Consider the following 14,079-nt stretch of genomic DNA (forward strand, 5'->3'; position numbering starts at 1 on the left):
AAAACTTCCTAACTCTCAGGGTGGTTAAGCACTACAATAAATTGCCTAGGGAGGGAATGAAATCTCTAACACTGGAGGTTTTTAAGAACAGGTTAGACATACACTTGTCAGGAATGGTCTAGTTATTACATAGTCTGGCCTGAGTGCAGGGGACTGGACCAGATGACCTGTTGAAGTCTCTTCCAGTCCCACACTTCTATGATTCTATGATTAAGGGTAAGGCTTATCTGTGCAGGAAACAGAGCTCTCTTGGAGGCCAGCCCAAGCCTGGAGAATGAACATCCACAGGAATTAAGGACCATCACAGACACCACAACCTTCTGCTCAAAGTGCAGAGCACAAAGTGCATTTCTATGACCTTGTGTGATGGGGTGCACTTACCCCGCACTGGACAGGGAAGGGTTAACTCCTCATTGTGGGCTAAAGAAACCAGGATCCCACATCCCTACTGGGCGTGCTCCAAGTGCAGCACTAGTATAAAAGGGAGCAGCTCAGTCGGGGCTGATCGCTGACGGGGAAGGACACACCTCTCAGGTTCCAGTCTGGGAGCAGCTGGAGCCCCTGACCATGGAAGCCAGAGGCGCCAAGACCCAGACAGATGCCTGGATACCTACCAACGCCCAAGAGGGATCGGAGTCACTGGGAACTGCATGTGCCGAGAAGCCCAGAAACCCGGATGACACCCTGACTACTGCTCCAAGAGACACTGAAGGAAGTGGCCCAGGGGGGACTAACTGTAGTCTTGTGGGAAATCGGCATGTTTCAGTTGGAGCCCCACTGACTCAGTGGCCCTGTTAGGGCCCTGGGCTGGGACCCGGTGGAGCAGCGTGGGCCTGGGTCCTCCTACCCTGGTACTCCACCCCCCAGATGGTTGCCCATTGGCTCTGGCTGCTAGTCCTCACTGCCCTGTGGATAAGGACAACCCCATTGGCTCTGGCCACAAGGCCTTACCATCCTATGGGTAAGAACAACCCTACCGACTCTGGCCACAAGGCCTTATTGCCCCGCAAATGAGGGCACCTCTCTGACTCTGGCCATCGGGTGGCACAGCCCTGAGAGGCATGGCAGTCCTATTGACTCCGGCCATTGAGAGAGAGGGCATCCATATCAACCCTTACCATCAGGTCTTCTAGCCCTGAAGACAAGGGCCGCCAAATTCACTCTGACCACTAGGCCACACTGTCCCAGAGGCAAAGACAATTATGTTGACACTAGCCATTTGGCCTTACCCCCATGAGGTAGAAGGCAGGATCTGGAGAACGCCTTACCATGATGAGTCCCTGTTTGTTCTGCAGCAGGGTGAGTGTGATCCCATACACCTGAATGGACACCAACTTGGCCATGGAGACATTTCTACTGCCCCAGTCTTCTTTCTCTACGCTGATAGTGAATGGTGTCAAGTGGCTGGCATCAGTGCAGGTCTTGGCCAGGATGTAGGTGCAGGTGCCTTGGAAGTCAAAGGAGACCCCATCGAAAGAAAGGTAGTGGGGATGGCCAGAGGCAGAACAGGTCACAGATCCAAATGGGTGGCATTTCTGGACACCGTCCACCACCCTGCATTGCTCACCAGCGCCACAGGAGAATGCCTTACACACAACCTCCCCACCAGCCAGACACACGCACTGCTCCTCGCATGAACCGCTCGGGTGGAAGGTCTCCCCGGCCTGGTAGTAAAATCCTCTGTGGAGGCATCCGCACTGGGAAATGGGGACGCAGAGGTCACCACTGAGAACAAAGCTCTCGTCACACACGCAGCCTTCCTTACACTGGGTCGTGCATTGCACCGGGGCATAGAGGTTGCTGCATGTCAGATCGCAGCTGCTGCTGCAGAATTCGTAGTGACTGTTCGGGGGACAGGACGGAGCTGTAATTAGAAGAAAGAGTTAGCTCACATCGCGCATTAGCAATGTGCACAACGAACCATCACGAGAAGATGCAACTTCATTCCAGCTCCTAATATTCTATTTCCTTGGTTTAGTTAAATAATTGAAGGCACCAACTGCAGTGCAGCCCCAGGTCTGAAGGGTTGGCTGCCTCCAAGAGATCAGATGACGGGATGCAGACAATCTCTCTCCAAGGCCTAAGGTTCCAGTTCGGGTCTTGGGTTCATGGTCTCATTACTAGCTTTTTGTTCTGAATCCAGGTCAGTAGCGGTTAAAATTCATTCCCAAGAGATGGCTTGTGTGGGATGAGTTGGTGGGTTCCCAGCCCAGTTCCTAATGGAAAAACGTCACAATTCCCAGCCACCCAGTCCAGGCTCTTATGCTATCCCAGTCTCAGCAGGGAAGCCCGGGACTAGACGGGCCATGAAGTACACTACATCGCTAGACAGTATTTCTCTGGCCCAAGGTACACCACACTGATGGCACATGTAGCAGGGACAGCTCCAATGGCCACTACCTGTGTTGTACCCGTCCTTTGCAGAGAGGACATCTTTAAAAAATGTTCTGCAGAACAGGATAAGCGAGTGTTTCAATCAACATTTACCAGCCAACAAGAATTAACAATCCCCATGGGGCAATCAGTAGTGAACACAGAGGACTCACAGCAGAATTTCGTCGTCCTCCATGGATGCACTATAGCTCCAGCTTCCTGACATGCCTCGGAATAGCCAGCAACGGCCTGGCAGACGTTACTCTCCCGCCCACTGAGGACGCAATAGCCGTACACGCAGTCTACGAAGTATCCATGGGGGTCCACTTTGCTGTGACATCCTCTGAAAGGGCCACTCTTGTGGAGGATGAGCCCACACTGTCCTCTGCTACCTCGTTGTTGTTTTTCAATAGCCTCTACACTTGCGCATGGGGGTATCGTTACTGCAGAGCATCCTGGGAGGTCGCCCACCTTCCAGCTCTGGCCAAAGCTGATGGGGCTTGGTGCCAGCGTGCCATCCCTCATGAGCATGTCGTCCTTCCTGTCCATGTTAAAATTGCCACACAGACCACACACGGCTCCCGCATAGGCAACCGGCAGAGTCACCGTGGTGCGTCCTGACCACCCGGCATAGGTAACGCTGAGGCCAAAGTCTGTCTGGATCACTGTGGCCCAGCCCTTTCTATACACAGTGATTTTCTTATCAAGGTTGAAGGGAAGATTAATCAGGAAACCATTCACCTGTAAAAACAAGGCACATGAGATATGAAAAATCGCTCACCTGTGGTGGAACCTCTCGCCCCAGCACAGAGCTCCGGCCCATGGCTATAATAATAATCTACCTCTTGAAATCTTCATCCCATCTGGCCTGCTCCCTCCTCTACGGCCTGCCTGAATCCCTGCTTTCCAGACTAGGAAGGATCCTCCAACCAGACTTTCACTTCCTCTGGCTTTGGCTATTGCAGTTCCCTTCTCTCTGTGCTACGTGAGCCCCAGCTCCCGAGGTTCCCAGACATACTGGATACTATTGACACTTTCTCACACAGATGAAGTGTAACCACATCACTGCAGCCCTCTAGCTTCTCCACTCGCTGTCCATTCACATCAGAATCCAGTTAATATTTCACTTGTTTTTCAAAATCCTTCTATGCTCTTTCTGCAACCAAGTTCTGATCACAACGGCGACTTTCCAGAAATGTTTTAGAAACTAGATGTGATTTCTGAAACTCACCATGACTTTGCCAGGGAGTTGATTGCTGACCCTGATGTCGGTCTCATAAACCTTGATCTGTACAGGAGTAGTACTGTTCTCCTGGAAATAGACTTCAAAGTCCACCAGTCCCTCTGCCTTCTTGCACAGGGCTGTGAGCTGGTAGCGGCAGGTGCCTTTGAAGTCGTATCTCTGTCCATCAAAGGTGGCATAGTGAAGATTTTGTGCCACAGAGCAGGTGGCATAGCTGGAGGGGTAACAACCCTGTACGTCATTCACTAGCCGACACCTCTCTGAATGTTTACACATAGCAGCCGCGCATTCAACTTGACTAGTGGCTGCATTGCACATGCACCGTGTCCCACATGCCTCGTCAACCCAGAAGCTCTCATTGGGGGCAAAGGGGCGGCCCTCGAACAAACACCCACAGCCACCCTTGGGGATGCATTTGCCCTGGCTCAGCACAAAACCATCCTTGCATTGGCAGCTTTCCACGCAGGGGTCTTGGCAGCTGCTGGGGGCTGACTGGTCCACACATGTGGCTGGGCAGGCTGTTCCACAGAGCTGGTATTGGCTGTTCTCCAGGGGGCACTCCATGGCTGGGGAGTGAAGGACCCACAGATTTAGCAGCAAACCCACTCCATGAAAAAGCAGTATTTAAAATATATCCAATCCCACTCATGTCATAAATATAAAGGGAAGGGTAACAACCTTTATGTATGCAGTAACATCAAATCCCTCCTGGCCAGAGGTAGAGAATCACTTACCTGTAAGGGGTTAATCAGTTCAATTAACCTAGTTGACAACTGACCAGAAGGACCAAGGGGGAAAGAAGATACTTTCGAATCTGCGGGGGGGGGGAGGTTTTGTTTGTGCTCTTTGTGTGTTTCCTCTTGAGACAAAGAGAGAGACCGAGCAAGTAAGAAACCAGCTCCTACTGAAATGATACATCTAAAATTACAAAAATTGTAAGTAATAGCAAGGAAATGCGTTAGATTATCTTTCATTTTAGCTTGTGAATTTTCCCTGTGCTAAGAGGGAGTTTTATTCCTGTTTTTTGTAACTGTTAAGTTAAGTCCAGAGGGGAGTTCTCTTGTTTTAAATCTTTTTATTATCCTCTAAAATTACCTTCAATCCTGAATTTACAGAGGTGCTTCTTTTACTTTTTTTCTTTATAATAAAGTTCTGCTTTTAAAAACCTGATTGGTTTTTAGTGTCCTAAAAACCCAAGGGTCTGGTTTGTGCTCACCTTGTTTACCTATTTGGTTGGTATATTATTCTCAAGCCTCCCCAGGAAAGGGGGTGAAGGGGCTTGAGGGGATATTTGGGGGGGGACAGAGCTCCAAGTGGCCCCTCCCTGAATGTTTGTTTAAATCACTTGGTGGTGGCAGCAATACCATCCAAGGACAAGGAAAGGAATTTGTGCCTTGGGGAAGTTTTTAACCTAAGCTGGTGGAATATAAGCTTAGTGGATCTTTCATGTGGGTCCCCACATCTGTACTCCAGAGTTCAGAGTGGAGAGGGAACCCCGACAACTCACCTCAAGAAGAGTCAATGATGATCATCACATTGCGGGAGGTGCCTGGCACCTTAAAGGCTCAGGCCCATAAAGGGATCATTAACTTAACATTTGGCATCATCAGCAGATGTTATATATTCACAGTGAGAGCCTCCGTAGAAATACCATAGACAGATAGGCAGAGATACTGTAGGTACAGTACAACCAAGAGTCCTCATATCCCAACCACTGCTCAAAGCACTAGGCCACACTCCCGCCTAAGGAGAAGAATAGAATGTAGGAGTGCCGACCCCCAGACCCGTTTATATAATGTTGGTGTTCAAATCTGTACTCACGGCATCTGGCCAGCTGCCTCCATTCCCCAATCCTGACCCCTTCCAGCTGGCAGGCATCCGCATAGGCCTTCAGGGCCTCACACAGGGCCTTCCTGTAGCCGTCGTTGTGGCACAGATCATACACGCAGTTGTCCAAGTAGACTGTAGGATCCACCTTGGAGTGGCACTGGCTGAAGGGCCCATCTGAGACCTTGGTTATCAGGCCACATGAGGCCTCCTCCTTGTACTTTCTGGCTATGCTGGCGGCACAGGGCCTGCAACCTCCAATGCAATCGTGCCAGCAAAACTGATCCTCATCTTCCACTGCCCAGCTTTGCTCTTGGAGAATGTCACTGGGATCCGGATCCTCGGCTGGGGTCCAGAAGTCATCGGAGGGGTTCCCATTATAGTTGCCACACAGGCCGCACAGGCTGTTGGAGAAGTCATTAGGGACAGTGACCCTCAGGTGGTTGTTCCAGTCATAGGACACCCTGAGGTTGAAGTCGGTGCGGAGGACGAGGGAGGTGCCACTCTGATAGAGCCGAAGGGCCCCATTGTTCAGGGAGATGGGTAAGTGGGCCCTGGTGTTATTCACCTTCATGGTAAGAAAGAAAGGGCAAAGGTCACAATCGATGGCACTAGTCTGTCATTTACATTTCATTCTGACCTCTGCTCAGATTAGCAATGAGCCCCATCCAAAATTTTCAGGGAAATTGGTCCCAGATTAGAGCCAGAAATAGTTTATAGCATCATGTTGGATAGAACTGGCTGGAGAAAAGTAATTCTTTATGGTGCAGGATTTCAATATTTCGAAAATTGGTTCCATCCCAATTTAGAATAAATCTAATTAATTGCAAAATTTTCTCTGAAGGGAAACGGAGACCCAGCTCTGAGGCAGTCCTCCTGGTGCCAAAGACTGCCAAAGATGCCAAAGAGCCAGGTCAGCAATCTGGGAGAAGGCCAGGTGGGTTTTGGAATTTGCATGGTTTCCATCAGAACATCATTGAAATTGGACCATCTCTTCAAAGACTGTTGATTGTGACAAATTGGCAACTACTGAATAAAAACGATTTCACTGGGATTTCGAAAGGGCTAAGCCTAGGAATTGGTGAGGCCAACCATGGGGGAGGGGGGTGGCGCGGGTTAGAGCTGTTAGGGAGCTGCCTCTGTCGGGGAGGGGTCTACCATATTGCCAATCTCAAGAGATCAAAAATCATGAGTCAGACCCTAAATCTCATGAGATCGGTCCGAAGACATAAAGAGCTTTTCGAAAAAGGACTACACTGTGATTTTCAGACTGTCTTTTGATGTTAGAACTCTCCCTGCCCATTTCAGTGAGTGTCTGTGACAATTCGTGTTGCCCACTCTCCTAAATTTATAGGGGAAGGGGATTTTGGTCCCTGTGACAGGAGCTGTCACCCCCACATTTTCCTGTCCCCTGTGCAATAATTAATCCTGTCCCCCAGTCCCCCCTTCTGTTCTCTCTGCACCCATTCCCCACCCACCCCATCAGTTCAGCCACCTCAGTAACCCTCGCATTGCCCACCCTCCATCGGTCCAGCCCCCAGCCCACTCCCCCAGTTCAGCTTCCCATTCTCCACCCCATCAGTACAGCTCCCCTCAGTTCAGCACCCCAGCCCCACCTCCATCAATCAATCCCCCCTGAATTCAGTCTCAGCCCCTGCCGCCACCCCATCAGTTCCAGACTCCCACCTGCTCAATTCAGCCCCCCACAGCCTCTCCTCTGCTCCTCCTGGGATTCTTCACACACACACCCCAAGTCCCAGAGAGGCCTGCAACGGGATGGGGGCAGGTCCTGGGGCTCTTCACCCCCATTTGCCCCTTCCCAGGGTGGGTGCTGCAGGGCTGAAGGGCATAGGAGCTGTCCCATCCCGTTGCTCATGGGACAGGAGAAGGGAAGGAGCAGAGCCACCCTGGACAGCTGGGATCTTTGCTCCCCGTCCCCCCCGAATCATAGTGGTGGGTGGAGAGGAGCGACTTTGCTGGCTACCAGTGGGGCTGGACTTCACCATGGGGTTGGAGCTTCTCGCGCCATCACCAGATGAACCCCAGCCCCCAGCAAAACCCTGGCACTTGTGAAAAAGCCACAAGACTGGCAATGCTGGGCCTGTGTCAGCTAGAGCCATTAGGGACCAGCTCCTGTGGGGGAGGGGGCCGCATCATAGAATCATAGAATATCAGGGTTGGAAGGGACCTCAGGAGGTCATCTAGTCCCACCCCCTGCTCAAAGCAGGACCAATCCCCAACTAAATCATCCCAGCCAGGGCTTTGTCAAGCCTGACCTTAAAAACTTCTAGGGAAGGAGATTCCACCACCTCCCTAGGTAACGCATTCCAGTGTTTCACCACCCTCCTAGTGAAAAACTGTTTCCTAATATCCAACCTAAATCTCCCCCACTGCAACTTGAGACCATTACTCCTTGTTCTGTCATCTGCTACCACAGAGAACAGTCTAGATCCATCCTCTTTGGAACCCCCTTTCAGGTAGCTGAAAGCAGCTATCAAACCCCCTTCATTCTTCTCTTCCGTAGACTAAACATCCCCAGTTCCCTCAGCCTCTCCTCATAAGTCATGTGTTCCAGTCCCCTAATCATTTTTGTTGCCCTCCGCTGGACTCTTTCCAATTTTTCCACATCCTTCTTGTAGTGTGGGGCCCAAAGCTGGACACAGTACTCCAGATGAGGCCTCACCAATGTCGAATAGAGGGGAATGATCACATCCCTCGATCTGCTGGCAATGCCCCTACTTATACATCCCAAAATGCCATTGGCCTTCTTGACAAGAAGGGCACACTGTTGAGTCATATCCAACTTCTCGTCCACTGTAACCCCTAGGTCCTTTTCTGCAGAACTGCTGCCGAGCCATTCGGTCCCTAGTCTGTAGCGGTGCATGGGATTCTTCCGTCCTAAGTGCAGGACTCTGCACTTGTCCTTGTTGAACCTCATCAGATTTCTTTTGGCCCAATCCTTTAATTTGTCTAGGGCCCTCTGTATCCTATCCCTACCCTCCAGCATATCTACCACTCCTCCTAGTTTAGTGTCACCTGCAAACTTGCTGAGGGTGCAGTCCACACGACCCTCCAGATCATTTATGAAGATATTGAACAAAACCGGCCCCAGGACCGACCCCTGGGGCACTCCACTTGATACCGGCTGCCAACTAGACATGGAGCCATTGATCACTACTCGTTGAGTCCGACAATCTAGCCAGCTTTCTATCCACCTTATAGTGCATTCATCCAGCCCATACTTCTTGAACTTGCTGGCAAGAATACTGTGGGAGACCATGTCAAAAGCTTTGCTAAAGTCAAGGAACAACACATCCGCAGCTTTCCCCTCATCCACAGAGCCAGTTATCTCGTCATAGAAGGCAATTAGATTAGTCAGGCATGACTTGCCCTTGGTGAATCCATGCTGACTGTTCCTGATCACTTTCCTCTCCTCTAAGTGCTTCAGAATTGATTCCTTGAGGACCTGCTCCATGATTTTTCCAGGGACTGAGGTGAGGCTGACTGGCCTGTAGTTCCCAGGATCCTCCTTCTTCCCTTTTTTAAAGATGGGCACTACATTAGCCTTTTTCCATCGGTTAGAGCCGTTGAGGAACGGCCCCTGTTGGGGAGGGGGCTGTGTTGGACAGAGCTGCTAGGGAGCAGCTCCTGTGGGGGAGGGGGTCGCGTCAGTTAGAGCCGTTAGGGAGCGACTCCTGTGGGGTCGGGGGCTGCATCAGTTAGAGCCGTTGGGGGGTGGCTCCTGTGGGGCAAGAGGTCTCAAGGAGATGTCTAGAATGTTCTGGGGCCCCTGAGGCACCTCAGTTAGAGCAATCTCTGTAAAGCAGAGTCCCTGACCTGCCTAGATGTGCCTCAGTTTTCCCATATCTTACAGCTGAGTCAACATCCTCCTGGATCCAGGAGTGGGGATTCTCCTCAGGTGGGGTCTCAGAGGGATCCCTGTTACATTAGAAATTACCAGAAGGATGGACTCAGCGGAGCTGGGATTTGCCCACAGTAGCTGGGGTACTGGCCCTGCTCCTGCATGATGCGCCAAGGGAGACATAATGCCCAAAGTCCTCAGGTCTACAATTTATCTGGAGTAGTACAGCAGATCCCGTGTGCTTCTGACAGAGCAGACAGCTCCCCACACCGAGTCACCCACTCCTCTCCCCTCAGTACGGCACCTTGAGGCGCCATACTGAGGAATTGGGCTCAGTGCAACTCTGAGGGGACAGCGCCCCCGACTGACCCCCCGCCACACGCCACTCCCTGCCACACAGCACCTGCTAGCGCCACACTGGGCAATTGTGTGTAGCAGCGGGGTGGAGATGTGCGCCCAGCACTCACCCTCACGAAGCCGACTTCTGCCCTGGCCACTGTGATGGTAATTCCATCCACCTGGATGGTCACCAACCCAATGTATGAGACCTGCATGTTCCCCCTGTTCCCACTCTCAGCCGTGATGTCAAAGGAGTGCGGGCCGCATTCACACCCACAGGTCTTGGCCACGGTGTAGGTGCAGGTGCCATGGATGTCATACGGCCGGCCGTCGAAGGTGTGGTAATGCAAGTAACCCCCAGCCCAGCACGTGGCCGCAGAAACTGGCAAACACTCTGGCTGCCCATCTGTCATCTTACAAACTGTTCCTTGCTCGCAGAGGCCCACACTGCAGGATGGCATCGGAATATCTAGCCGGAAAGACAATTGAAAGACAAGAAACACCAGACTAATCAGTTACATTTACAAGCAGAAAAGGGCTGAGAGATGGTGGAAAAAATCTGAATTAAATTTAGTCTCAAAAGAATCCAACAGCCTGTCTGTGAAAAGGACGAGATGATCGATCATTCTTTCCTTTCCTTTTTTTAAATTAATCATGGTTATTAGGGTAATGCCTAAGGCCCAACTGAGAATGGGACCCCACTGTGCTAGGTGCTGCGCAAACCCAGAGCAGCAGATGGTCCCTGCCCCAAAGGACTTACAATTGAAATAGACAAGACAGACACTGGGTGGGGAACGAGGGATAATGTACAAGCAGAGTGAATAAGAGCATGTCAGTGCCATGATTTTTATTATTGATATTATTATTATTTTATTTGAGTGGGTTTACATAGGAGGGATCAGCTGTATGAAAAGTGAAGAGAAAGCGATGGGGGGGCAGGGCTGGGATGAAGAGGGTAAGAGGGGTAGTTGTGGAGTGAAGATGCAATCTATCTGTCCCTCATAATCCCCTCTATACGGCCTATCTATCCCCACATCCTCCCTCTAAATCTATTTATCTATTCCCCACCACACATCTATCTATCCCCCCACACCTATCTATCTAAATATCTAGTGTCCCCTCTATAGCTATCTGTCCATCTGTCCCCCCACATCACTTACTATATCTTTCTGTCACCCTCTCTGTGTCTGTCCATCTATATCTATCTGCCAACTGCTTTTATATCTGTCTATCCACCTATCACCTACCACACCCTCTATATTGATCTATCAACACACAAACATCTATCTCGTCCCATACATATGACCTTTGCACCATTCATAGAATCATAGAATTGTAGGACTGGAAGGGACCTCGAGAGGTCTTCTAGTCCAGCCCCCTGCACTCAAGACAGGACTACGTATTATCTAGACCATCCCTCATGGGTGGCACAAAGGAAACAGAAACCTCTGACTAGTCCCCTGCTAGGAAATCACTAGCATGGGTGGGACAATAGCAGGCTTACAGCCAGCAGAACAAGTTCCTGCATCTCTGTCCCCGCAACACCCAATGCAGATGGTGGAGCAGAGAGGGGCATGTCATGGGCAGCACAGAGCAGGCAAGGAGAGTGGCTGGGATGTGATGGGCTCTGACAGTGCTCAGCAGACTAATGACCCAGAGGGGACCACAGTCAGTGGACTCAATTTAGAGCAGCCCCAGGCTACACCCAGGGAGAAGATCTCAGAGTGTGATCAGCTCCCTGTCAGCTGCCCATCCTGTTCTGCTGTGCACACCTGAAGCTCAACAGCGCCGAGACTCTGACCCAACAAGTCTTTCCATCTTTCCAGCTGAAATTCTGTAATATTATGGGTTGGGGTTCAAGGCTAAATAACGGTGGCAAGAGAGTGAGAAGCGGGAAAAGACATAACAAAAACTACTTTACTTACTGCTTGCACCAATAGCCGGTGAGCCATACCCAGATTTGGATGCAATCCCAATGCTCAGAAGCCCAAAAGGAGATATGGGGTGCTCCATGGTTTCTCTCTTAAACCCTTTGCCAAGGTTGTATTCAGCCCAAGAGAACCCTGTGCCTGGAATTGGCCTCCAGGCAATGTTTTCCAAGGGTTCCTTATCAATGGTGATGCCACCAGATTCTGATGTTTTGGCTGTTATCATTGCATAGTTCTCAAACCGGTCCTGTCCATGGATGTTATAGGTCTGGCAATAGCCAGAGACATCTGGGATCATCAGGAAGAAGGGATCGTACACGATTTTCCCTTTGCTTCCACCAGCACAGAAGAAGACGACCTGGATCCCAGCACTAGCAGAGATGTACAAGGGACTAGGGAATTTGATTTCAAATGTCACAACCTGCCCAGCAACCAGGTCCTTAGAGGCTCTCGCCCTCCCAGACTGATAATCAATGTGAGTGTATTGGGAAGCAGCCACATACACCAGGTCAAATTTTGGCTGGAAGGATAAGGGCGGTACAATGAATGTGGTGCCCCAGCCAGACACTGGCAGGAGCTGCTCACTCACATAGTCACATTTGGTGTGCTTTGCAACACATACATGTCCGCTATAGACGGCCACGGGATTCTGGGACACGATCCTGGTGCCGGATAAGTCATCACGGCTTTGCAGCTGGACGGCCTGGTAAGCTCCAAGTGGGATGACCAGTTTTGTCCCTGCTCTGTAGGTTTCTCCTTGGAAAGTGACAGCCCCTTTGAGGTAAACTTCAACAATGGTGGGATCCTTCCAGGCTACTACAGCAAATTGCTTATTGAGACCATCTGGCTTCCCCAGTGGAGTCACCACATAGTACTCTGTCCCGAGCCTCTGCACAGGGTACACTACAGTGGTATCAGCCGTATAGGTCTTATAGTTCAGAGCGAGGATGGAGATCTCATGATCAGCCCGGATGATGACCGTGTGGTCAAATTTGTTGCTTCCAGCCAGCTCCACAAACACTGGGATCATCACAGATACTGTCTGTTCAGGATTTGCAGTGATAGTGACCAAAAACTCTGCTTTATTTACTGAGATCGTGACAAACGTCCCAGGGATGTAGCCAGTGATGAATAACTTGAAATCTTTACTGCCATACCTTGGTAAGTGATTCTGCATGAAGACTGTGATAAATTCTGTCCCTTGGGGGCCTGAGCAAGAGGTAGGGGGAAGATCTGGAGGTTGAATAGTAGGGGCAGCACTAGAAATGCCTACGTAGAGGAGACAAATACAAAAGAGCATCACAAACCAGGACAGCAACATTTTATGAGACCTGCTCTTGTCATTTGGTGCCAGCCTTCCTCGGGCTGATAACAAGGAGCACAGACACAGGAATGGGAGTCGGGGCTCCTGGCTTCTAACCCTGGCTCTGGGAGTGAATATCATTGGTACATTTTACAAGGCCAACTGTACCTCCATCTCTTCCTCTTGTCTCTCATATTCACCCCCCAGACGAATATGAGACCTAGTGCTGTCTACACGGGGACTTAGGTCAGCTTACCTATGAGTCTCAGGAGTGAGGATTTTTCACATCCCTGACTCACGTAGTTAAACTGGCCTGACTCGCTAGCATAGACCAGGCCTGGGAGTGTCTTACCTTTTGTCTCAGGGTCCATCCACATTTCTCCTGAGAAGTGCATTTCCCCCAACCTCAACTGATTTTCCTGGGCAGCCAAACTTCAGCCGAGTCTACACACAGTGGTTGTCCCAGTATAATTATTTTGGTTACGGGGGTGACTTTATACAAATAGAGTCATATGCATATAATCCCTGTTTGGAGCCAGTTATACTTATATAAAGATGCCTGAGGTCCTGTCTACATGAGAAAGTTTTACCAATTGTACAAGTATTATTTTACTGGTGTAACCCGCCAGTGTGGACACCTGTATTCCAAAATAAGTGTCTTCTTTCAGTTTCATTTACACCCCTTCCCAAGCGACATTAGATAATCCAAAAAAGGACACTCTATAAGGCCATGTCTACACTACAGATTTCAGCCTGCATAGCTGTGTTAGTCAGGAGTAGGAAGAGGTGTCATACTTGACAAATATAGCTATGCCAGAAAAAGCCTCTCGTGTAAATACAGTTTATGCCAACAAAACTGCACTTTTGCTGGTGCAGGCTATTTCACTTGGGCCAGATTTACACTACCATGGTTGGTCTACACTAGAAAATTAGATTGACCCAGCTATGTCTCTCAGGGGTATGAAAAATCCACACCCCTGAGCAACATACTTAAGCCAACCTAAGTCCCTGTGTAGGCAGCGCTAGGTTGATAACAGTGGGAGAACCCCTCCCATTGCTGTTGATCTACACTGTGCCACTGTTGTGTTTTAAGTGTAGACATAGCTGAGTGTAGTGTGGAGATCAGAGTTTAAAGTGTAGAGGTTTGCTGGCATAAGTGTATCAGCTTGAAGTGTACAAAAATCACACCCCTAATTGATCTAGC

The 14,079-nt window shown here is 50.1% G+C and overlaps 1 protein-coding gene across 1 annotated transcript in view; it reads right to left on the bottom strand.

Moving 5' to 3' along the window:
• Positions 1-12,602, bottom strand: part of LOC125626113 (IgGFc-binding protein-like) — a 54,129-nt gene extending 41,527 nt beyond the window's left edge. Inside the window, exons 1-6 of the mRNA XM_075123028.1 lie at positions 11,570-12,602; positions 9,773-10,113; positions 5,438-6,011; positions 3,605-4,182; positions 2,547-3,114; positions 1,269-1,864 (exon numbers count right to left, since the gene is read on the bottom strand). Coding sequence (XP_074979129.1) covers positions 1,269-1,864; positions 2,547-3,114; positions 3,605-4,182; positions 5,438-6,011; positions 9,773-10,113; positions 11,570-12,602 — 3,690 coding nt within the window. The remainder of the gene's footprint in view (positions 1-1,268; positions 1,865-2,546; positions 3,115-3,604; positions 4,183-5,437; positions 6,012-9,772; positions 10,114-11,569) is intronic.
• Positions 12,603-14,079: the final 1,477 nt, after the last annotated feature.

The sequence above is a fragment of the Caretta caretta genome, chromosome 24 (assembly GCF_965140235.1).
Source record: "Caretta caretta isolate rCarCar2 chromosome 24, rCarCar1.hap1, whole genome shotgun sequence".
Taxonomy (NCBI): domain Eukaryota; kingdom Metazoa; phylum Chordata; order Testudines; family Cheloniidae; genus Caretta; species Caretta caretta.